The sequence below is a fragment of the Petromyzon marinus genome, assembly GCF_048934315.1.
Source record: "Petromyzon marinus isolate PM22_M1 ecotype Great Lakes invasive population chromosome 84 unlocalized genomic scaffold, UKy_Petmar_22M1.pri1.0 chr84_unloc.1, whole genome shotgun sequence".
Classification (NCBI taxonomy): Eukaryota; Metazoa; Chordata; class Hyperoartia; order Petromyzontiformes; family Petromyzontidae; genus Petromyzon; species Petromyzon marinus.
In genome coordinates, this window is record NW_027422638.1 from 217,501 (window position 1) to 244,065 (window position 26,565).

Below are 26,565 nucleotides of genomic sequence, written 5' to 3' on the forward strand. Positions count from 1 at the left end.
GGGTGAGTGAGTGGGTGAGTGAGTGGGTGAGTGAGTGAGTGAGTGGGTGAGTGAGTGAGTGAGTGGGTGAGTGAGTGGGTGAGTGAGTGGGTGAGTGAGTGAGTGGGTGAGTGAGTGAGTGGGTGAGTGAGTGAGTGGGTGAGTGAGTGAGTGAGTGGGTGAGTGAGTGAGTGAGTGGGTGAGTGAGTGGGTGAGTGAGTGGGTGAGTGAGTGAGTGGGTGAGTGAGTGGGTGAGTGAGTGAGTGGGTGAGTGAGTGAGTGGGTGAGTGAGTGAGTGGGTGAGTGAGTGAGTGAGTGAGTGGGTGAGTGAGTGGGTGAGTGAGTGGGTGAGTGAGTGAGTGAGTGGGTGAGTGAGTGAGTGAGTGGGTGAGTGAGTGGGTGAGTGAGTGGGTGAGTGAGTGAGTGGGTGAGTGAGTGAGTGGGTGAGTGAGTGAGTGGGTGAGTGAGTGGGTGAGTGAGTGAGTGGGTGAGTGAGTGAGTGGGTGAGTGAGTGAGTGGGTGAGTGAGTGAGTGAGTGAGTGGGTGAGTGAGTGAGTGGGTGAGTGAGTGGGTGAGTGAGTGAGTGAGTGGGTGAGTGAGTGAGTGGGTGAGTGAGTGGGTGAGTGAGTGGGTGAGTGAGTGAGTGAGTGGGTGAGTGAGTGAGTGAGTGGGTGAGTGGGTGAGTGAGTGGGTGAGTGAGTGGGTGAGTGAGTGTGGGGGTTGTGGGGGGGGCGTTATGAGGGGAGGGGCTGTGAGGGGTGATGCCTCACAGCTACAAGGGTTGGAGGTTTGGATTCCATCCTTCCCCACCCACCTTACTCACCCACACCACCCACCCACCCACCCACACCACCCACCCACCCACCCACACTACCCCACCCACACCACCCACCCAGACCCACCCACACCACCCACCCACCTTACTCACCCCACCCACACCACCCACACCACCCACCCACACCACCCACACTACCCACCCACCCTACCCACCCACACCACCCACACCACCCACACCACCCACACCCACCCACACCACCTTACTCACCCTACCCACACCCACCCACCCACCCCTCTTCACTCGAGGCAGGCACTTGCAGGGCCTGCCCCTCTACCTGCTGGGCTGTCTGTACGAAGCAGTCGTCCGGCAGGAGGGGGAGAGACAGCTGATCCTGATCCCTGCAGTGCGGGAGCTGGGGTCAGGGGTCAGGGGTCAGGGGTCAGGGGAGGTCTGGGTCACACTGTGTCTCTCTCTCACCGTGTCTCTCTCACCGTGTCTCTCTCTACGTGTCTCTCTCTAAGTGTCTCACCGTGTCTCTCTCTACGTGTCTCTCTCTAAGTGTCTCTCTCTAAGTGTCTCTCTCTACGTGTCTCTCTCTACGTGTCTCTCTCTAAGTGTCTCACCGTGTCTCTCTCTAAGTGTCTCTCTCTAAATGTCTCTCTCTAAGTGTCTCTCTCTAAGTGTCTCTCTCTAAGTGTCTCTCTCTAAGTGTCTCACCGTGTCTCTCTCTAAGTGTCTCACCGTGTCTCTCTCTACGTGTCTCTCTCTAAGTGTCTCTACGTGTCTCTGTCTAAGTGTCTCACCGTGTCTCTCTCTAAGTGTCTCTCTCTAAGTGTCTCTCTCTAAGTGTCTCAACGTGTCTCTCTCTAAGTGTCTCACCGTGTCTCTCTCTAAGTGTCTCTCTCTAAGTGTCTCTCTCTAAGTGTCTCACCGTGTCTCTCTCTACGTGTCTCTCTCTAAGTGTCTCTCTCTAAGTGTCTCTCTCTACGTGTCTCTCTCTACGTGTCTCTCTCTAAGTGTCTCACCGTGTCTCTCTCTAAGTGTCTCTCTCTAAATGTCTCTCTCTAAGTGTCTCTCTCTAAGTGTCTCTCTCTAAGTGTCTCTCTCTAAGTGTCTCACCGTGTCTCTCTCTAAGTGTCTCACCGTGTCTCTCTCTACGTGTCTCTCTCTAAGTGTCTCTACGTGTCTCTGTCTAAGTGTCTCACCGTGTCTCTCTCTAAGTGTCTCTCTCTAAGTGTCTCTCTCTAAGTGTCTCAACGTGTCTCTCTCTAAGTGTCTCACCGTGTCTCTCTCTAAGTGTCTCTCTCTAAGTGTCTCTCTCTACGTGTCTCTCTCTACGTGTCTCTCTCTACGTGTCTCTCTCTAAGTGTCTCACCGTGTCTCTCTCTAAGTGTCTCTCTCTAAGTGTCTCTCTCTACGTGTCTCTCTCTACGTGTCTCTCTCTAAGTGTCTCACCGTGTCTCTCTCTAAGTGTCTCTCTCTAAATGTCTCTCTCTAAGTGTCTCTCTCTAAGTGTCTCTCTCTAAGTGTCTCTCTCTAAGTGTCTCACCGTGTCTCTCTCTAAGTGTCTCACCGTGTCTCTCTCTACGTGTCTCTCTCTAAGTGTCTCTACGTGTCTCTGTCTAAGTGTCTCACCGTGTCTCTCTCTAAGTGTCTCTCTCTAAGTGTCTCTCTCTAAGTGTCTCAACGTGTCTCTCTCTAAGTGTCTCACCGTGTCTCTCTCTCTACGTGTCTCTCTAAGTGTCTCTACGTGTCTCTGTCTAAGTGTCTCACCGTGTCTCTCTCTAAGTGTCTCTCTCTACGTGTCTCTCTCTACGTGTCTCTCTCTACGTGTCTCTCTCTAAGTGTCTCTCTCTACGTGTCTCTCTCTACATGTCTCTCTCTAAGTGTCTCACCGTGTCTCTCTCTAAGTGTCTCTCCCTAAGTGTCTCACCGTGTCTCTCTCTAAGTGTCTCTCTCTAAGTGTCTCTCTCTAAGTGTCTCTCTCTAAGTGTCTCTCTCACCGTGTCTCTCTCTAAGTGTCTCTCTCTACGTGTCTCTCTCTACGTGTCTCTCTCTACGTGTCTCTCTCACCGTGTCTCTCTCTAAGTGTCTCTCTCACCGTGTCTCTCTCTAAGTGTCTCTCTCTACGTGTCTCTCTCTAAGTGTCTCTCTCTACGTGTCTCTCTCTACGTGTCTCTCTCTACGTGTCTCTCTCACCGTGTCTCTCTCTAAGTGTCTCTCTCTAAGTGTCTCTCTCTACGTGTCTCTCTCTAAGTGTCTCTACGTGTCTCTCTCTAAGTGTCTCTCTCCAAGTCTCTCTCTCTAAGTGTCTCTCTCTACGTGTCTCTCTCACCGTGTCTCTCTCTACGTGTCTCTCTCTAAGTGTCTCTACGTGTCTCTCTCTAAGTGTCTCTCTTACCATGTCTCTCTCTAAGTGTCTCACCGTGTCTCTCTCTAAGTGTCTCTCTTACCATGTCTCTCTCTAAGTGTCTCACCGTGTCTCTCTCACCGTGTCTCTCTCTAAGTGTCTCACCGTGTCTCTCTCTAAGTGTCTCTCTCACCGTGTCTCTGTCTAAGTGTCTCACCGTGTCTCTCTCTACGTGTCTCTCTCTACGTGTCTCTCTCTACATGTCTCTCTCTAAGTGTCTCACCGTGTCTCTCTCTAAGTGTCTCACCATGTCTCTCTCTAAGTGTCTCTCTCTAAGTGTCTCTCTCTAAGTGTCTCTCTCTAAGTGTCTCTCTCACCATGTCTCTCTCTAAGTGTCTCTCTCTACGTGTCTCTCTCTACGTGTCTCTCTCTAAGTGTCTCTCTCTACGTGTCTCTCTCTACGTGTCTCTCTCTACGTGTCTCTCTCTAAGTGTCTCTCTCACCGTGTCTCTCTCTAAGTGTCTCTCTCACGTGTCTCTCTCTAAGTGTCTCTCTCTACGTGTCTCTCTCTACGTGTCTCTCTCACCGTGTCTCTCTCTAAGTGTCTCTCTCTAAGTGTCTCTCTCTACGTGTCTCTCTCTACGTGTCTCTCTCTAAGTGTCTCACCGTGTCTCTCTCTACGTGTCTCTCTCTACGTGTCTCACCGTGTCTCTCTCTACGTGTCTCTCTCTAAGTGTCTCTCTCTAAGTGTCTCACCGTGTCTCTCTCTACGTGTCTCTCTCTACGTGTCTCACCGTGTCTCTCTCTACGTGTCTCTCTCTAAGTGTCTCTCTCTAAGTGTCTCTCTCTACGTGTCTCTCTCTACGTGTCTCACCGTGTCTCTCTCTAAGTGTCTCTCTCTACGTGTCTCTCTCTACGTGTCTCACCGTGTCTCTCTCTAAGTGTCTCTCTCTAAGTGTCTCTCTCTAAGTGTCTCACCGTGTCTCTCTCTAAGTGTCTCTCTCTAAGTGTCTCTCTCTAAGTGTCTCACCGTGTCTCTCTCTCTAAGTGTCTCTCTACGTGTCTCTGTCTAAGTGTCTCACCGTGTCTCTCTCTAAGTGTCTCTCTCTACGTGTCTCTCTCTACGTGTCTCTCTCTACGTGTCTCTCTCTAAGTGTCTCTCTCTAAGTGTCTCTCTCTAAGTGTCTCTCTCACCGTGTCTCTCTCTAAGTGTCTCTCTCTAAGTGTCTCTCTCTAAGTGTCTCACCGTGTCTCTATCTAAGTGTCTCACCGTGTCTCTCTCTAAGTGTCTCACCGTGTCTCTCTCTACGTGTCTCTCTCTACGTGTCTCTCTCTAAGTGTCTCACCACGTGTCTCTCTACGTGTCTCTCTCTACGTGTCTCTCTCTACATGTCTCTCTCTAAGTGTCTCACCGTGTCTCTCTCTAAGTGTCTCTCTCTAAGTGTCTCACCGTGTCTCTCTCTAAGTGTCTCTCTCTAAGTGTCTCTCTCTAAGTGTCTCTCTCTAAGTGTCTCTCTCACCGTGTCTCTCTCTAAGTGTCTCTCTCTACGTGTCTCTCTCTACGTGTCTCTCTCTAAGTGTCTCTCTCTACGTGTCTCTCTCACCGTGTCTCTCTCTAAGTGTCTCTCTCACCGTGTCTCTCTCTAAGTGTCTCTCTCTATGTGTCTCTCTCTACGTGTCTCTCTCACCGTGTCTCTCTCTAAGTGTCTCTCTCTAAGTGTCTCTCTCTACGTGTCTCTCTCTAAGTGTCTCTACGTGTCTCTCTCTAAGTGTCTCTCTCCAAGTCTCTCTCTCTAAGTGTCTCTCTCTACGTGTCTCTCTCACCGTGTCTCTCTCTACGTGTCTCTCTCTAAGTGTCTCTACGTGTCTCTCTCTAAGTGTCTCTCTTACCATGTCTCTCTCTAAGTGTCTCACCGTGTCTCTCTCTAAGTGTCTCTCTTACCATGTCTCTCTCTAAGTGTCTCACCGTGTCTCTCTCACCGTGTCTCTCTCTAAGTGTCTCACCGTGTCTCTCTCTAAGTGTCTCTCTCACCGTGTCTCTGTCTAAGTGTCTCACCGTGTCTCTCTCTACGTGTCTCTCTCTACGTGTCTCTCTCTACATGTCTCTCTCTACGTGTCTCTCTCTACGTGTCTCTCTCTACGTGTCTCTCTCTAAGTGTCTCTCTCACCGTGTCTCTCTCACCGTGTCTCTCTCTAAGTGTCTCTCTCTACGTGTCTCTCTCTACGTGTCTCTCTCTACGTGTCTCTCTCTACGTGTCTCTCTCTACGTGTCTCTCTCTACGTGTCTCTCTCACCGTGTCTCTCTCTAAGTGTCTCTCTCACGTGTCTCTCTCTAAGTGTCTCTCTCTACGTGTCTCTCTCTACGTGTCTCTCTCACCGTGTCTCTCTCTAAGTGTCTCTCTCTAAGTGTCTCTCTCTACGTGTCTCTCTCTACGTGTCTCTCTCTAAGTGTCTCACCGTGTCTCTCTCTACGTGTCTCTCTCTACGTGTCTCACCGTGTCTCTCTCTACGTGTCTCTCTCTAAGTGTCTCTCTCTAAGTGTCTCACCGTGTCTCTCTCTACGTGTCTCTCTCTACGTGTCTCACCGTGTCTCTCTCTACGTGTCTCTCTCTAAGTGTCTCTCTCTAAGTGTCTCTCTCTACGTGTCTCTCTCTACGTGTCTCACCGTGTCTCTCTCTAAGTGTCTCTCTCTACGTGTCTCTCTCTACGTGTCTCACCGTGTCTCTCTCTAAGTGTCTCTCTCTAAGTGTCTCTCTCTACGTGTCTCACCGTGTCTCTCTCTACGTGTCTCACCATGTCTCTCTCTATGTCTCTCCGTGTCTCTCTCTACATGTCTCTCCGTGTCTCTCTCACCGTGTCTCTCACCGTGTCTCTCCGTGTCTCTCTCACCGTGTCTCTCTAACCGTGTCTCTCCGTGTCTCTCTCTACGTGTCTCACCGTGTCTCTCCGTGTCTCTACGTGTCTCTCCGTGTCTCTCTCTATGCGTCTCACCCGTGAACGCTGCTCCGTGTGGCTCGGGGCTCGTCCACCCGCTGCTCTGCTGCTCCTCAGCCTCTCGACTCGCTCCTCCTCCAACTCCAGCTCCTCCTCCTCCTCCTCCACCGCCTCCTGGCGACACACAGAACGACACGCACACACACACGTACACACACACACGGTACACACAGACACGTACACACACACACGTACGTACACACACACACACGGTACACACACACACAGAACGACACGCACACACACACGCACACACACACGTACACACACGTACACACACACACACGGTACACACACACACACACACGTACACACGTACACACGCAGGCACGCACACACAAGTACACACACACACGTACACACACAAAAACACACACGCATACACACACACACGTACACACACACACACACGGTACACACACACGTACACACACGCACGTACACACACGGCACGACACACACACAGAACGACACGCACACACACACACGCACGCAGGCACACGTACACACACGTACACACACACACACGTACACACACGTACACACACACACGGTACACACACACACGGCACACACACACACGGTACACACACACGTACACACACACACACGTACACACACACGCACAGACACACACACACACGGTACACACACACGTGCACACGGTACACACACACGTACACACACACGTACACACACACACATACGTACACACACACACGTACACACACACACGTACACACGCACACACACATGTACACACACGTACACACACGTACACACGCGTACACACACACGTACACACACGTACAAACACACACGTACACACACACACGCACATGCACACACACACGTACACACACACACGCACACACGCACAGACACACACACATGCACACACACACGTACACACGCACACATACACACATACACAGGTATAGACAGAGGTCCACCAGGTAGTTCCACAAGCTCAGGGCTGTAGGGGCCAAGTGCTGTTAGTAGCGAGCAGCAACGGCAGCGCCGAACAAGACCGTTCACTCACCCACTCACCCACTCACTAACACACTCACTCATACACTCACCCACTCACTCACCCATACACTCACCCACTCACTCACCCATACACTCACCCACCCACTCACCTACTCACCCATACACTCACCCATACACTCACTCACCCACACACTCACTCACTCACTCAATAACACACTCACCCATACACTCACCCACACACTCACTAACACACTCACCCACCCACACACTCACTCACCCACACACTCACCCACCCACTCACCCACACACTCACTAACACACTAACACACTCACTCATACACACACCCACACACTCACTAACACACTCACCCACTCACCCACTAACCCACTCACCCACACACTCACTAACACACTCACCTACTCACTCACCTACTCACTAACACACTCACCCACCCACTCACTCACCCACCCACTCACTCACCCATACACTCACTCACTCACTCACCTACTCACTCACCTACTCACTCACCTACTCACTCACTCACCCACTCACCCACTAACACACTCACTCATACACTCACCCACACACTCACTCACTCACTCACCCACTCACTCACTCACTCACCCACACACTCACTCACTCACCCACACACTCACCCACACACTGACCTACTCACCCACTCACTCACTCACCCATACACTCACTCACCCAAACACTCACCCATACTCACCCACACACTCACCTACTCACTCACCCACTCACCCACTCTCTCAATCACTCACCCACCCACCTATTCACTTACCCACTCTCTCAATCACACACCCACTCACTCACTCATTCACCGGCCCTCTCACTCACTCACCCACCAACTCACTTACCTACCCACCCATTTATTCACTCACTCACCTACTCACTAATTCACCCACCCACTCACCTAACCACCCACTCATTCACTCACTCACCCACTCACTAATTCACCCACCCACTCGCTCACCCATGCACTCACCCACTCTCTCAATCACTTACCCACCCACCTACTCACTTACCTAACCACCCACTCATTCCCTCACTCACTCACTCACCCACTCACTAATTCACCCACCCACCCACTCACCTAACCACCCACTCATTCACTCACTCACCCACTCACTCACTCACTAATTCACCCACCCACTCACTCACCCACCCACCCACGCACGCACCCACTCTCTCAATCACTCAACCACCCATCTACTCACTCACTCAATCACTCACTCATTCACCGACCCTCTCACTCACTCACCAACTCACTAATTCACCCACCCACCCAACCACTCAATCACTCACTCACCCACTCACTAATTCACCCACCCACTCAATCACTCACCCACTCATATCGATCTTCGTGAGATGACCGACCCGGCCATCACAAATAACAGCAGCTCAACCAAGTGGCTGATATCATCATCATCAGCCAAATACTCTAAACGTGTTTCTACAGACTCACAGAGACCCACACTCACAGAGTCCCATACTCATAGAGACCCACAGAGACCCACACTCACAGAGACCCACAGAGAACCACACTCACAGAGACCCACACTCATAGAGACCCACACTCACAGAGACCCACAGAGACCCACACTCACAGAGACTCACACTCATAGATACCCACACTCACAGAGACCCACACTCATAGAGACTCACACTCATAGAGACCCACACTCATAGATACCCATACTCACAGAGACCCACAGAGACCCACACTCACAGAGACCCACAGAGACCCACACTCACAGAGACCCACACTCACAGAGACCCACACTCATAGAGACCCACAGAGACGCATACTCATAGAGACCCACAGAGACCCATACTCATAGAGACCCACAGAGACCCACAGAGACCCACACTCACAGAGACCCACAGAGACGCACAGACCCATACTCATAGAGACCCACAGAGACCCATATTCATAGACCCACAGAGACCCATACTCACAGAGACCCACAGAGACCCACACTCACAGAGACCCACACTCACAGAGACCCACAGAGACCCATATTCATAGACCCACAGAGACCCACAGAGACCCACACTCACAGAGACCCACAGAGACCCACACTCACAGAGACCCACACTCACAGAGACCCATACTCATAGAGACTCACACTCATAGAGACCCACACTCAGAGACCCACACTCAGAGACCCACAGAGACCCACACTCACAGAGACTCACAGAGGCCCACACTCACAGAGACCCACACTCACAGAGACCCACACTCACAGAGACCCATACTCATAGAGACCCACAGAGACTCACACTCATAGAACCCACAGAGACCCACACTCAAAGAACCCACAGAGACCCACACTCATAGAACCCACAGAAACCCATACTCATAGAGACCCACAGAGACCCACACTCATAGAGACCCACAGAGACCCACACTCATAGAACCCACAGAGACCCACACTCATTGAACCCACAGAGACCCACACTCACAGAGACCCACAGAGACCCACACTCATAGAGACCCACACTCACAGAGACCCACACTCACAGAGACCCACAGAGACCCACACTCATAGAGACCCACACTCACAGAGACCCACACTCACAGAGACCCACAGAGACCCACACTCACAGAGACCCATACTCACAGAGACCCATACTCACAGAGACCCACAGAGACCCACACTCATAGAGACCCACACTCACAGAGACCCACAGAGACCCACACTCATAGAGACCCACACTCATACAGACCCACAGAGACCCACAGAGACCCATACTCATAGAGGCCCAGCCAACGCAGCCTTGCCTGCCAGAGGAGCTCACCCGTGGGACTTTGTCCAGACCCTTCAAGGGATTTGTGAGCTCCTCACAGACTCCTGCCTGGTTAAACCCAGGATATGGATCGTAGGCAGGCCAGCCTAAATGTTTCTAACCGGCGAAGATGTTCCATTAAGGGGGTCCACGTTTCACAAGCGTAGAGAAGGGAGGGAATGACCGTGGCCGAGAAGACCTGAAGCTTCGTGCGGAGCGACAGACCAGGTAGCTTCCACACAGCGTTACGCAACCGATGAAAAGATATTGCCGCTCGACTGATTCGGAGTGAGACCTCTGCTGTTAAACTGGAGCCAGTCATAAGCACACTGCCCAGGTATGGGAAACTCTCCACTCTCTCCACAACTGCCCCATCACCGATTGGGAGTTGTGGGGGTGGAGTGTCCGATGGTACAAAATACCCAGGCAGGTGCTTAGTTTTGGTGGGGCTGATGGTAAGGCCCCACCTCTTATTGGTAAGCTCCAGATTCAGAAGCAACACCTCCAACTCCTCCTTTGAGTGAGCAGCAATTACCAAATCATCGGCATACATAACGTGGTTGACCAATAGGGAGCCATACCTTGACCGCACCCGGGCATCGATCAGCCTCCCATTGTATCTGTACCAGATGTAAATTCCTCCGGTACAGCTTCACGAACTAGGTGGTCAAAATAGATGTTAAATAATGTGGGAGCCAGAGGACATCCCTGTCGCACCCCAAGGTGTACAGGGAATGGCTCTGACTCCCGGCCACGTAGTTTTACCCGGGTCCGCTCACCATCATGAAGGTCCTTAATGAGCGTGAGCAGAGGGTCAGGGACTCCGAAAGCACGAAGAACAACCCAGAGCCCAGGCCTACTGATGGTATCATAGGCCTTGACCAGGTCAATAAAGCAGAGATGCAGGTCTTGTTGGGATTCCCTACACCTCTGATGTAGCAGACAAACAGAAAATATGGCATCTGAACTCACAATGGGGCTCTGCAAGCCTCTCCTCAGCGTGCCTGGCAAGGCGATGCTGAATAATCCTTGCCAGGACCTTTCCCGGCACACTGAGGAGTGAGATGCCCCTGTAGTTGTTACAGTCTGTGCCCTGGTAGTCCCCTTTCTTAAAAAGGGGGACCACCAGGGCATCCTTCCAATCCTGCGGAACCCGTCCAGTGGTCCAGACTGTTGTTATGATGTCATATAGGGCAGTCTGTGCACAAACGCCACCCTCCCTCAGCATTTCGCTTGGGAGATCATCTCTGCCCGCTGCCTTTCCTGGTCTCAGACTCCGGATCGCCTTCAATACTTCCTCACCAGATGGCACCTCAGCCAGCCACTCACAGGGGGTGACTTCTTCCAATATTTGAGGCACCGCAGCCTCAGCAGGGTCATCCTCACTTTGTGCCACGATGTTTTCCTAGCAGAGGGATGTCCCTTCCCCCAGGACCTCACAAATGTTCAGCAAGTATGCAAAACAGTACCTGGGGGTCGGAGATTGGATCACCGTTCTTTCCCCTAGTGATGGTGATAGGTGTGGCGCTGCAGGTTACTTTTTTGATGGAGTTAAATTGAGATTTGTGATCGCGGGCCACTGACGCAGACTCCATCTCCTCAGCAACCCGCGACCACCACCCATCCTTGCAGCGCCTCACGGCTCTCCGAACCTCCGAGCGAAGGCTGCGGTAAGCCTCCTCATTCTCCGACGTGGGATTCTGTAGCCGATGACAATGGGCCTGTCGCTTTTTCTCAGCCAGCCTGAACACCTCCTCTGTCAGCCAGGGTCTCTGGGGAGGTCTGGACCGCGTACCCAAAGCAGCCACTGCAGCTGCATGAGTCACAGTCCTAAACCTCACCCTCATTCACCCTCGACATCAGGAGGGAGTGGGGGGACGATGCCAACCACAGCCACAGGCGACGACGAAATTCTCGCTTGCAAACTTTCGTCAGCTAGCCGAGACCAGGCTACCTTAGGTGTGAATGTGGTCCTGGGCGGTACACGCCCACCCACCGGAGCGGAAGAACGGCAAAGCCGCGCCTTTACAGACGGCAAGTCCGATGGTCGGTGGGCAGATCAGCTCCACGGTAAATCCTCGGCGTCAAGGACGTGGGCCCCGCATCCGCCGCTCCACGCAGTCCAGCAGACGACAAAACCGGCGTCCGTTCGATACTCGGGGACAACCGGAAAAAAAAAATCTAGCAGCCTCCCCCCCCCCCCCCCCCCCCGCCGTTGGCATCCGAGCCGATCTGGCCCGTGCCTTTTCAAATCGCTGCCAGGCCCAGGTGCAGGCATCGCGAACAACTCGGGGCACTGAAGAAGCCGAGCAGACACACACAAGGGGGCGACTGCATCCCGAGGGAGCGGCTTTAGCCAGCGCCTGTGACAGGAGGTCACACAGGAGGCGTCCGGACTCGTCGGCACCACGGGCTGCACAGGAGCCTAGCAGCGGCCTTGATGTCGTTGGGTTAGCCTCCTGGCCTCCCCCCCCCCCCCACCCGCCCCCTTCCTGAATGCCGCAGAGACCCAGGCGGTACCGGTCCAGTGCTCCCGGACAGAGGAGTGGGCAGCCTCTCCTCCGCAGCGAGCGTTCGAACATTCCACGCGGCCACACGAAGCGGTTTTCTGTTATAGGAATAGGTTTTTACCCTTTTAACTGGCACAAAAACTGACACCTTTATTCAAAGCATCGTGTTTGCAATGACCACAACACAAGCAGTCAAAATGCAACACAAAAAAGAGACAACTCTGATAATAATAATTGGCACTGTCCTTGAATTTGATTGGTCCACACCCGAGACGGCTTTTCTTAGAGCCCTTTAGTCTCTCCACTGGTGTTGGACCAGAAGACGCCAAAAGGCGTACAGCTAAAAAACAGCGTACTATCAGAGTTATTGAGGGCTCGGGGTGGTTAGCATTTACATTATGAGACCTCCTTTGCCAATAACATGATATAGGAATAGGTTTTTACCCTTTTAACTGGCACAAAAAATGACACCTTTATTCAAGGCACCGTGTTTGCAATAACCACAACACAAGCAGTCAAAATGCAACACAAAAAAGAGACAACTCTGATAATGATAATTGGCACTGTCCTTGAATTTGATTGGTCCACACCCGAGACGGCTTTTCTTAGAGCCCTTTAGTCTCTCCACTGGTGTTGGACCAGAAGACGCCAAAAGGCGTACAGCTAAAAAACAGCGTACTATCAGAGTTATTGAGGTGCTCGGGGTGGTTAGCATTTACATTATGAGACCTCCTTTGCCAGTAACAAGATATTGGAATAGGTTTTTACCCTTTTAACTGGCACAAAAACTGACACCTTTATTCAAAGCATCGTGTTTGCAATAACCACAACACAAGCAGTCAAAATGCAACACAAAAAAGAGACAACTCTGATAATATTGGCACTGTCCTTGAATTTGATTGGTCCACACCCGAGACAGCTTTTCTTAGAGCCCTTTAGTCTCCATTGGTGTTGGACCAGAAGACGCCAAAAGGCGTACAACTCAAAAAACAGCGCACTATCAGAGTTATTGAGGGCTCGGGGTGAGCATTAACATTATGAGACCTCCTTTGTCTCGGGTGTGGACCAATCAAATTCAAGGACAGTGCCAATTATTATTATCAGAGTTGTCTTTTTTGTTTGCATTTTGACTGCTTGTGTTGTGGTCATTGCAAACACGATACCTTGAATAAAGGTGTCAGTTTTTGTGCCAGTTAAAAGGGTAAAACCTATTCCTATATCTTGTTTCTGGCAAAGGAGGTCTCATAATGTTAATGCTCACCCCGAGCACCTCAATAACTCTGATAGTGCGCTGTTTTTGAGTTGTACGCCTTTTGGCGTCTTCTGGTCCAACACCAATGGAGACTAAAGGGCTCTAAGAAAAGCCGTCTCGGGTGTGGACCAATCAAATTCAAGGACAGTGCCAATATTATTATCAGAGTTGTCTCTTTTGTTTGCATTTTGACTGCTTGTGTTGTGGTTATTGCAAACACGATGCCTTGAATAAAGGTGTCAGCTTTTGTGCCAGTTAAAAGGGTAAAAACCTATTCCTAGAAGCGCCAACGTCCGGCGTCGCCGTGTTGGGCAGTCTAGTTGATCACCCGCGCGTCCGCGCTATCAGCCTCTCGTCGTTTGACGAAGCTTTCGATGGTATTCTCGGTTCTTTCGGTAAAGTCACCGCCACGTAGATAGGGGGAAACGATAAAATAATAAAAATATAAAACAATAAAATTATTGTAAAACAATAAAATTATTATTCTTGGTTATTTGGGTAAAGTCACCACCACGTAGAAGGGAAACAATAAAATAATAAAAAATATAAAACACAATAAAATGATTGTAAAACAATAAAATTATTATTCTTGGTTCTTTCGGTAAAGTCACCACCACGTAGAAGGGAAACAATAAAATTATAAAACAATAAAATTATTGTAAAACAATAAAATTATTATTCTTGGTTCTTTCGGTAAAGTCACCACCACGTAGACAGGGAAAACAATAAAATAATAAAAATATAAAACAATAAAATTATTGTAAAACAATAAAATTATTATTCTTGGTTCTTTCGGTAAAGTCACCACCACGTAGATAGGGGAACAATAAAATAATAAAAATATAAAACAATAAAATTATTATTCTTGGTTCTTTCGGTAAAGTCACCACCACGTAGAAGGGAAACAATAAAATAATAAAAATATAAAACAATAAAATTATTGTAAAACAATAAAATTATTATTCTTGGTTCTTTCGGTAAAGTCACCACCACGTAGATAGGGGAACAATAAAATAATAAAAATATAAAACAATAAAATTATTATTCTTGGTTCTTTCGGTAAAGTCACCACCACGTAGAAGGGAAACAATAAAATAATAAAAATATAAAACAATAAAATTATTGTAAAACAATAAAATTATTATTCTTGGTTCTTTCGGTAAAGTCACCACCACGTAGAAGGGGAAACAATAAAATAATAAAAATATAAAACAATAAAATTATTGTAAAACAACAAAATTATTATTCTTGGTTCTTTCGGTAAAGTCACCACCACGTAGATAGGGGAACAATAAAATAATAAAAATATAAAACAATAAAATTATTATTCTTGGTTCTTTCGGTAAAGTCACCACCACGTAGAAGGGAAACAATAAAATAATAAAAATATAAAACAATAAAATTATTGTAAAACAATAAAATTATTATTCTTGGTTCTTTCGGTAAAGTCACCACCACGTAGAAGGGGAAACAATAAAATAATAAAAATATAAAACAATAAAATTATTATTCTTGGTTATTTCGGTAAAGTCACCACCACGTAGAAGGGGAAACAATAAAATAATAAAATATAAAACAATAAAATTATTGTAAAACAACAAAATTATTATTCTTGGTTCTTTCGGTAAAGTCACCACCTCCAACACCACCTCCATCAACACCACCACCTCCTCCACAATCACAATCACCACCACCATCACCACAAATAATAAAAACCTCCAAAACCACGACCTCCACCACCACCAATAATACCACCTCCAACACCACCTCCATCAACACCACCACCTCCTCCACAATCACAATCACCACCACCATCACCACAAATAATACCACCTCCAAAACCACGACCTCCTCCACCACCACCAATAATACCATCTCCAACACCACCTCCATCAACACCACCACCTCCTTCACAATCACCACCACCATCACCAATAATACCACCTCCAACACCAACACCATCAGCACCACCTCCTCCTTCACAATCACCACCATCACCAATAATACCACCTCCAACACCACCATCAACACCCATCCTCCTTCACAATCTCAATCACCACCATCACCACCAATAATACCACCTCCATCAACACCACCACCTCCTTCACAATCACAATCACCACCATCACCACCACCAATAATACCACCTCCATCAACACCACCTCCTCCACCACCACCACCATCACCACCAATAATAGCACCTCCAACACCACCTCCATCAACACCACCACCTCCTCCACCACCTCCTTCACAATCACAATCACCACCACCATCACCACCAATAATACCACCTCCAACACCACCTCCATCAACACCACCACCTCCTCCACAATCACAATAACCACCACCATCACCACCACCACCAATAATACCGGAAGAAGCAAAGAGTATTTTGTTTGTTTTTTAAACCGCTCAGTTTTTTGTTTAGTTTAGTTCAGTCCAGTCCAGTGCCCGGGGGTTTCATTTGTGGCCGAGGTGTTTGCGTACCGTCATGGCCGACCGTCTTGCCTGGGCCTCCTCCAGCCTGGCGGAAAGCAGGGCCAACGAGTTTGCACCTCCTCTGTCCCACTGGGCGGAGGCCGATGCAGGCCCCAGTGGAACACAGAGACGGGACATGTCACTCCACCTGGGGCACCGGTGGATGGGTGGGTTAGTGGACGCAGACACTGACACGCACGCTGAGACACAGACGATGACACGCACGCTGAGACACAGACGATGACACGCACGCTGAGACACAGACGCTGACACAGACAATGACACACACGCTGACACACACACTGACACGCACGCTGAGACACAGACGATGACACGCACGCTGAGACACAGACGATGACACGCACGCTGACACAGACGCTGACACACACACCGAGACACACGTACTGACACAGACAATGACACCCACGCTGACACACACGCAGACACAAACACACACGCAGACACACACGCAGACAGACACACTGACACACACACTGACACAGACACTGACACACACGCTGAGACACACGCTGAGACACACACAGACACGGACAATGACACACACACACTGACACACACACTGACACACACGCTGACACACACGCTGACACACACGCTGACACACACACTGACACACACGCTGACACACACACTGACACACACTGACACACACACACTGACACACACACTGACACACACACACTGACACACACACTGACACAGACACTGACACACACACGGACACACACACTGACACAGACAATGACACACACTGACACACACACGGACACACACACTGCCACAGACAATGACACACACACTGACACACACACTGGCACAGACACTGACACACGCTGACACACACACTGACACACACTGACACACACACAGATACACACACTGACACACACACTGACACACACACTGACACAGACAATGACAACAACAACAACCGCCATTCGCCACTAAGTGGCAGTGACATCACCACGACGCTTGTGCCAGGCTATGTGCACCCTGAGGCCACGTGAAGTGTCGAACGCCCGCTGGCAGGAGGTCACGGGGCAGACCCAGGTGCCACGGGTCGACTGACTGAGATGACTGGCTGGTGTACCACCTGTGCCCCCTACTGTGACAACCTGCTGTGCTTTAGCCACCCGGCGCTCCGCTCGTTGTTCTGAGCGTCGCTCCTCCGCCCTCCGTTGTTGTTGGAGGGCGACTGCCTCCAACTGCCCAGTAGCGTCCTTCACGAGCCTCCTCCACAGAGGCCGATCTTGACACCGCTGGTACCAGTCATCGGCAAGTCCACTCAGCTCCACGTCCTCCTGTACCACATCACTCCATCTCTTCTCTAGCCCGTGCCGCGCCCGCTTAGCCCCCTCAATCCGGCCAAACAAAAGCTGTTTCGGCATGCGGTGGCTGGGCATGCGGGCTACATGACCCAGCCATCGCAGCCTTGCCTGCCGGAGGAGCTCACCGATGGGACCCTGCCCAGATCTTTCAAGGATTTGTGAGCTCCTCACACAATCCAGTCTGGTTAAACCCAGGATGGATCGTAGGCAGGCCAGCCTAAATGTTTCTAACTGGCGAAGATATTCCATTAGGGGGGTCCACGTTTCGCAAGCGTAGAGAAGGGAGGGAATGACCGTGGCCGAGAAGACCTGAAGCTTAGTGCGGAGCGACAGACCAGGTAGCTTCCACACAGCGTTACGCAAACCGATGAAAAGATATTGCCGCTCGACTGATTCGGAGTGAGACCTCTGCTGTTAAACTGGAGCCAGTCATATGCACACTGCCCAGGTATGGGAAACTCTCCACTCTCTCCACAACTGCCCCATCACCGATTGGGAGTTGTGGGGGTGGAGTGTCCGATGGTACAAAATACCCAGTCAGGTGCTTAGTTTTGGTGGGGCTGATGGTAAGGCCCCACCTCTTAGTGGCACGCTCCAGTATCAGCAGCAGCGTCTCCAACTCCTCCTCTGACTGAGCAGCTATTACCAAATCATCAGCATACATAACGTGGTTGAGCAATAGGGAGCCATCCCTTGACCGCACCCGGGCATCGATTAGCCTCCCATTATATCTGTACCATATGGAGAATCCCCCGGTACAGCTACTGAAGGCTTCACGAACTACGTGGTCAAAATAGATGTTAAATAATGTGGGAGCCAGAGGACATCCCTGTCGCACCCCAAGGTGTACAGGGAATGGCTCTGACTCCCGGCCACGTAGTTTTACCCGGGCCTGCTCACCATCATGAAGGTCCTGAATGAGCGTTAGCAGAGGGTCAGGGACTCCGAAAGCACGAAGAATAACCAAGAGCCCAGGCCTACTGATGGTATCATAGGTCTTGACCAGGTCAATAAAGCAGAGATGTAGGTCTTGCTGGAATTCCCTACACCTCTGCTGTAGCAGACGGACAGAAAATATGGCATCTGTGCAGGACCGCCCTTTCCTGAAACTGCATTGGGGCTCCGCAAGCCTCTCCTCAACATTCCTGGCAAGACGATGCTGAATAATCCTTGCCAGGACCTTTCCCGGCACACTGAGGAGTGAAATGCCCCTGTAGTTGTTACAGTCTGTGCGGTCCCCCTTCTTAAAGAGGGGGACCACCAGGGCATCCTTCCAATCCTGCAAAACCCGTCCAGTGGTCCAGACTGTTGTTATGATGTCACTTAGTGCAGTCTGCACATAAACGCCACCCTCCCTCAGCATTTCGCTTGGCAGATCAACTCTGCCCGATGCCTTTCCTGGTCTCAGACTCTGGATCGCCTTCAGTATTTCCTCAACGGATGGCACCTCAGCCAGCCACTCACAGGGGGTGACTTCCTCCTCCAATATTTTAGGCACCGCAGCCTCGGCAGGGTCATCCCCACTTTTCCCCACGATGTTTCCAGGCTGAGGGATTTGCCCTCCCCCGGGTCCTCACAGAAATGCTCAGCAAATCTGCGAACCTGTTCCTGGGGGTCAGAGATCGGATCACCGTTCTTTCCACATAATGATGGTGATAGGTGTGGCGCTGCAGGTTACTTTTTTATGGAATTAAAGAGGGATTTGTGATCGCGGGCCATTGAGGCAGACTCCATCTCCTCAGCAACCCGCGACCACCACCCATCCTTGCAGTGCCTCACGGCTCTCCAAACCTCCGAGCGAAGGCTGCGGTAAGCCTCCTCACTCTGTGACGTGGGATGCTGTAGCCGATGAGAGTGGGCCTGTCGCTTTTTCTCAGGACCTGAACACCTCCTCTGTCAGCCAGGGTCTCTGGGGAGGTCTGGACCGTGTACCCAAAGCAGCCATTGCAGCTGCATGAGCCACAGTCCAAAACCTCGCCCATTTCCCCTCGACATCAGGAGGAGTGGGGGACGATGCCAACCCCAGCCGCAAGCGATGGTGAAATTCTCGCTTGCAACTTTCATCAGCTAGCTGAGACCATGCCACTGTGGGTTTGAATGGGGTTCTGGGTGTACACCCACCACCGGAGTGGAAGAATGGCAGGCGCATCTTACAGATGGCAAGTCGATGGTCAGTGGGCAGATCAGCTCCACGGTAGGTCCTGGTGTCAAGGACATCGGCTCGCATTCACTGGTCCGTCACTATGTAGTCCAGCAGATGTTCTTGCTAAGATCCGGCATGCACCCATGATGTTGTGTGGATGCGCCAATGCCGGAACAGCGCGTTGGTAAATACAAGTCCATGGGCTGCACAAAAAACTATCAGCCTCCTGCTGTTGTTATTTAGCTGATCTGGCCCATGACTTCCAATCACTCCAGACCAGGTGCAAGCATCATGACCAACTCAGGCATTGAAGTCACCCAACAAGATGACTCTATCCGGAGGGGCCACTTTAGCCAGCACCTGTGACAGGAGGTCATAGAAGGCATCTGACTCATCGGCTTTGCCTGCATCCCTCCACGGATGTTCGTCTTCAGTAACCACGACCACCACTCCTCGCCTCTGCTTGATGGGAAGGCGAGCCCAAAGTAGCCTGGGGCTTACAGCTTCCCACAACTCCCCGCCACGCTCCCACGCCCCCTTCATTCTTCTGCTCAGAAGAGCCACTCCCTGTTGTTTGGCAGTCTGCTGCCCCGAGTAGAGGACTGTCCACCCCTCGTGGTGGCAGGAGCCAGAGCCGGTCCACTGGACCTCCTGAATACCGCAGAGATCCAGGCGGTACCGGTCCAGCTCCCGACAAAGGAGTGGGCAGCCTCTCCTCCGCAGCGAGCGTTCGAACATTCCACGTGGCCACACGTAGTGGCTTTTCGTTGTTTCTGGGGGAACCCCGAGGGCAAGGATTCAGTCTCCTGGCTCCGCCAAATTGGGGTTTGGCCAGGAGACGTCATAGACGCCTGTCCCCGCCGGGGCCTCCGGCACAAGCTTAATACATTTTTTTAACTCGTAGTTTAGTGGGTAATTAATTGAAGGCGGAGGGGTTACCAGCCCCTCGCACCCGTCCAGAGCCCCCCATTTGGCCCCTGTGGTGGTTACAGACGCCACGAGGGGAATGGCCAATCAAAGTTGGCCCACCTCCCATTGGCACTGCCCACCACAGCGTACGCACACACACACACACACACGCACGCACACGCACATTGACACGCACAAAGACACAAAGGAACAAAGACACAGACACACATTCGCTGATACCGACACACACACACCGACACACACACACCGACACACACACACTGACAACACAGGCACTTACTCTCTTTTCAAGTTGTCAATGTGTATGGTCGCAGTGGAACTGATTTTCCGCTTGTTGCGCAGAGTTGCACTGAACGGAGACACACGGAGGCACGCATGGATACACACAAAGGACCCCCATGTAGCCTCCCAACAAGGCCGCCGGGCCAACTGCTGTTGGCTGCCACTACAGCACAAGAGGAGCGGGGGAGGTGGGTGGGTGGGTGGGTGGCCAGCACCAACACACAAAGATCCCCCGTGTAGCCTTAACACTGCTGGGGCAAGTGCTGTTAGCGGGCAGCGGGTAGCGCCTACGAAGACCGGCACTGTGATGTAGACCCGCACATTGGCACAAGAGCAGGGGAGGGGTGTTGTAGCCAGCGCCACGCCCGCCCGGCCAACGTACGTCTCCACCACGGCACCAGACACTCACGTGAGGCCGAGTCGACATTTGGGGAGGCCAAGGAGCGGCTCAGATAATCATAGTCAACGGGCGACGTTGGCGCCCGCGAGCGGAAATCGAAGCCGGGTCCCCTGCCGGGTTCGGAGCGGTGCCGAGTGCTAACCGCTTCCCCTCCACCCCCCTACCACCACCACCACCGCACCACCGCATCCCCACACACACACACACAACACAACAATAGCAAGCCGCCATTCGCCACCAAAGTGGAGGTGTGATGTCACCGCGGCACCTGCCTGTGCCAGGCAAGGCGCAGGAGTGAGGCCATCGGACAGGGTACCAGGTGTCACGTGTCGACTGACCGAGACGACTGGCTGATGCGCCACCTGTGCCCCCCTCACTCCACCCCACCCCCCGGCTGCGCTAACCTGCCGCGTTTTACCTCGCCCTGCGCCCGCCCCCGCCGCCCGCTTGCCCTCTTGTTGTTGTTGTTGTTGCTGAAGGGCGACTGACTGGTAGCCTCACTCAAAGCGCACCTAGCCTGGGCAATGCCCAGTAGCAGCGTCCTTCACAAGCCTCCCGACGGAGAAGCCGGTCTTGACACCGTCGGTACCGGTCACCGGTAAGTTCATCCAGCTCCACGTCCCCTTGCACAGCATCACTCCATCTCGTGTTGGTACTCACCCACCTACCCACCCACCCACCCACTCACCCACTCACGAACGACATCCGCCATTAGCCACTAAGTGGCGGTGACGTCACCACGACGCTTGTGCCAGGCTATGTGCACCCTGAGGCCACGTGAAGTGTCGAAGGCACGCTGGCAGGAGGTCACGGGGCAGACCCAGCAGGTGCCACGGGTCGACTGACTGAGATGACTGGCTGATGCACCACCTGTGCCCCCTACTGTGCCAACCTGCTGTGCTTTAGCCGCCCGGCGTTCCGCTCGTTGTTGTGAGCGCCGCTCCTCCGCCCTCCGTTGTTGTTGGAGGGCGACTGCCTCCAACTGCCCAGTAGCCTCAAGGTGCACCTAGCCTGGCACTAGCCCAGTAGCAGCGTCCTTCACGAGCCTCCTCCACAGAGGCCGATCTTGACACCGCTGGTACCGGTCATCGGCAAGTCCACTCAGCTCCACGTCCTCCCGTACCACGTCACTCCATCTCTTCTCTAGCCCGCTGGTACCGGTCATGGGCAAGTCCACTCAGCTCCACGTCCTCCTGTACCACGTCACTCCCATCTCTTCTCCAGCCGGTGCCACACCCATTTAGCCCCCTCTATCCGGCCGAACAAAAGCTGTTTATCTCATCATCATCACCATCACACCTCTTTTGCCAGTACCAAAATATAATAATAGGGGTTTTTCCCATTTTTTCCTGCAACAAAACTGAAACCTTTTTAGAAGGATTCATGTTACTGCATTAACCACAATACCTGCAGTCAAAATGCAAACAAAAACACACACACACACACACTATGATCACATGATGCATTGTCCTTGAAACTGATTGGTCCACACCAAGGGACGGCTTTCTTTTGAGCCTCGACCCAATTGGTGCTCGACAAAGATGACGCCAAAAGGCGTTTACACAGCTCAAAGACAATGTCGCTATCAAAGTAATGAGGGCTCGGGGTGAGCATCTACATCATTATTAGACCTCCTTTGCCAGTACCAAAATATAATAATAGGGGTTTTTCCCCTTGGTGTGGACCAATCAGTTTCAAGGACAATGCATCACGTGATCAGAGTGTGTGTGTGCTTTTTGTTTTGCATTTTGACTGCAGGTATTGTGGTTAATGCAGTAGCACGAATCCTTGTAAAAAAGGTTTCAGTTAAGTTGCCAGGAAAAAAGGGGAAAAACCCTCTTATCATATTTTGGTACTGGCAAAAGAGTTCTAATGATGATGTAGATGCTCACCCCGAGCCCTCATTACTTCGATAGCGACATTGTCTTTGAGCTGTGTGTAACGCCTTTTGGCGTCATCTGGTCGAGCACCAAATGGGTCGAGGCTCAAAAGAAAGCCGTCCCTTGGTGTGGACCAATCAGTTTCAAGGACAATGCATCATGTGATCATAGTGTGTGTTTTTTGTTTGCATTTTGACTGCAGGTATTGTGGGTTAATGCAGTAACATGAACCCTTGTAAAAAAAGGTTTCAGTTTTGTTGCAGGAAAAAAATGGGAAAAACCCTACTATTATTAAAAGCTGTTTAGGCATGCGGTGGCTGGGCATGCGGTCTGCATGACCCGGTCAAGTGTAGCCTTGCCTGCCGGAGTTCACCCAGATCTTTCAGGAATGTGCGAGCTTCTCACACAATCCAGCCTGGTTAAATCCAGGATGGATCATAGGCAGGCCAGCCTGAATGCTTCTCACGGGCGAAGATGTTCTCTTAGAGGGGTCCAAGTTACGCAAGCGTAGAGAAGGGAGGGCATGACCAGGGCCGACGTGGGTGCTCCGTGCCAGGCGGAGGTACGCACTCACTCACACACTCTCACCCACACACAAAATCACTCAACCATCAGCTCCATCTATTCTCTAGCCAGCGTCGACACAGACACATACACACGCTTGTGTGCGTGCCCCGTGCCAGGCTAAGGTACACACTCATCCACCCACCCACTCTCAGCCACTCACCCACCCACCCACCCACTAACACTCTCAAACACTTACTCACCCACACACACACACCTACCCACACTCACCCACCCACACTCACCCACCCACACTCACCCACCCACCCACTCTCACCCACTCACCCACCCACACTCTCACTCACCCACTCACACTTACCCACTCACCCACTCACACTCACCCACCCACTCTCACCCACTCACCCACCCACACTCTCACTCACCCACTCACACTCACCCACTCACACTCAACCACTCACTCTCACCCACTCACTTTCATCTACTCACACACTCACACATTCAGACACCCACTCCCCCACTCACTCACATATACTCACCCATACTCACCCACCCACTCACACTCTCACTCACCCTCCCACTCACACACACTTACCCACTCACAGTCAACCACTCACTCTCACCCACTCACCCACTCAACCACTCACCCACCCACTCACCCACTCACTCACACACAACAACAACCGCCATTCGCCACTAAGTGGCGGTGACGTCACCACGACGCTTGTGCCAGGCTATGTGCACCCTGAGGCCACGTGAAGTGTCGAACGCCCGCCGGCCGGAGGTCACGGGGCAGACCCAGGTGCCACGGGTCGACTGACTGAGATGACTGGCTGATGCACCACCTGTGCCCCCTACTGTGCCAACCTGCTGTGCTTTAGCCACCCGGCGCTCCGCTCGTTGTGAGCGTCGCTCCTCCGCCCTCCGTTGTTGTTGGAGGGTGACTACCTCCAACTGCCCAGTAGCGTCCTTCACGAGCCTCCTCCACAGAGGCCGATCTTGACACTGCTGGTACCAGTCATCGGCAAGTCGACTCAGCTCCACGTCCTCCTGTACCACATCACTCCATCTCTTCTCTAGCCCGTGCCGCGCCCGCTTAGCCCCCTCAATCCGGCCAAACAAAAGCTGTTTCGGCATGCGGTGGCTGGGCATGCGGGCTACATGACCCAGCCATCGCAGCCTTGCCTGCCGGAGGAGCTCACCGATGGGACCTTGCCCAGATCTTTCAAGGATTTGTGAGCTCCTCACACAATCCAGTCTGGTTAAACCCAGGATGGATCGTAGGCAGGCCAGCCTAAATGTTTCTAACCGGCGAAGATGTTCCATTAGGGGGGTCCACGTTTCGCAAGCGTAGAGAAGGGAGGGAAAGACCGTGGCCGAGAAGACCTGAAGCTTAGTGCGGAGCGACAGACCAGGTAGCTTCCACACAGCGTTACGCAACCGATGAAAAGATATTGCCGCTCGACTAATTCGGAGTGAGACCTCTGCTGTTAACCTGGAGCCGGTCATGAGCACACTGCCCAGGTATGGGAAACTCTTCACTCTCTCCACAACTGCCCTATCACCGATTGGGAGTTGTAGGGGTGGAGTGTCCGATGGTAAAAAATACCCAGGCAGGTGCTTAGTTTTGGTGGGGCTGATGGTAAGGCCCCACCTCTTAGTTGCATGCTCCAGTCTCAGCAGCAGCGTCTCCAACTCCTCCTCTGAACGAGCAGCTATTACCAAATCATCAGCATACATAACGTGGTTGAGCAATAGGGAGCCATCCCTTGACCGCACCCGGGCATCGATCAGCCTCCCATTATATCTGTACCATATGGAGATTCCCCCGGTACAGCTATTGAAGGCTTCACGAACTACGTGGTCAAAATAGATGTTAAATAATGTGGAAGCCAGAGGACATCCCTGTCGCACCCCAAGGTGTACAGGGAATTGCTCCGACTCCCGGCCACGTAGTTTTACCCGGGCCCGCTCACCATCGTGAAGGTCCTTAATGATCGTGAGCAGAGGGTCAGGTACTCCAAAAGCACGAAGAACAACCCAGAGCCCAGGCCTACTGATGGTATCATAGGCCTTGACCAGGTCAATAAAGCAGAGATGTAGGTCTTGATGGAATTCCCTACACCTCTGCTGTAGCAGACGGACAGAAAATATGGCATCTGTGCAGGACCGCCCTTTCCTGAAACCGCATTGGGGCTCCGCAAGCCTCTCCTCAGCGTGCCTGGCAAGGCGATGTTGAATAATCCTTGCCAGGACCTTTCCCGGCACACTGAGGAGTGAGATGCGCCTGTAGTTGTTACAGTCTGTGCGGTCCCCCTTCTTAAAAAGGGGGACCACCAGGGCATCCTTCCAATCCTGCAGAACCCGTCCAATGTGCACTCACACACAATCACCCACTCAGACACACTCACACACTCACCCACTCACACACACTCACCCACCCACTCACTCACACTCACTCACCCATACTCACCCACCCACTCACACTCTCACTCATCCACTCACACACACTCACACTCACCCACCCACCCACACTCACCCACTCACACTCACCTACTCACACTCACCCACCCACTCACAATCACCCACCCACCCACACACCCACCCACCCACACTCACCTACTCGCACTCACCCACTCACACCCACCCACCCACTCACACTCACCCACTCACACACTCACCCACACACTCACCCACTCACACACCCACTCACACACCCACTCACACACCCACTCACTCACACACCCACCCACTCACACTCTCACTCACCCACTCACACTCACTCTCACTCACCCACTCTCACTCACCCACCCACCCACTCACACTCACTCACACCCACCCACTCATACACACTCACCCACTCACACTCACTAACACCCACCCACTCACACTCACCCACCCACCCACTCACGC

General features: G+C 51.9%; 1 protein-coding gene across 3 annotated transcripts in view; it reads right to left on the reverse strand.

The window, feature by feature from the left end:
• LOC116938430 (uncharacterized) overlaps window positions 1–26,565 on the reverse strand; it is a 34,638-nt gene that overhangs the window by 2,587 nt on the left and 5,486 nt on the right. For 2 of the 3 annotated variants that reach the window (XM_032945542.2, XM_076059014.1), the window contains 4 exons: window positions 20,849–20,917; window positions 16,156–16,294; window positions 6,099–6,215; window positions 1,092–1,169 (listed from right to left, as the gene is read on the reverse strand). In XM_032945542.2, the coding sequence (XP_032801433.2) occupies window positions 1,092–1,169; window positions 6,099–6,215; window positions 16,156–16,294; window positions 20,849–20,917 (403 nt within the window). The remainder of the gene's footprint in view (window positions 1–1,091; window positions 1,170–6,098; window positions 6,216–16,155; window positions 16,295–20,848; window positions 20,918–26,565) is intronic. The other variant, XM_076059015.1, reaches the window with a different exon arrangement.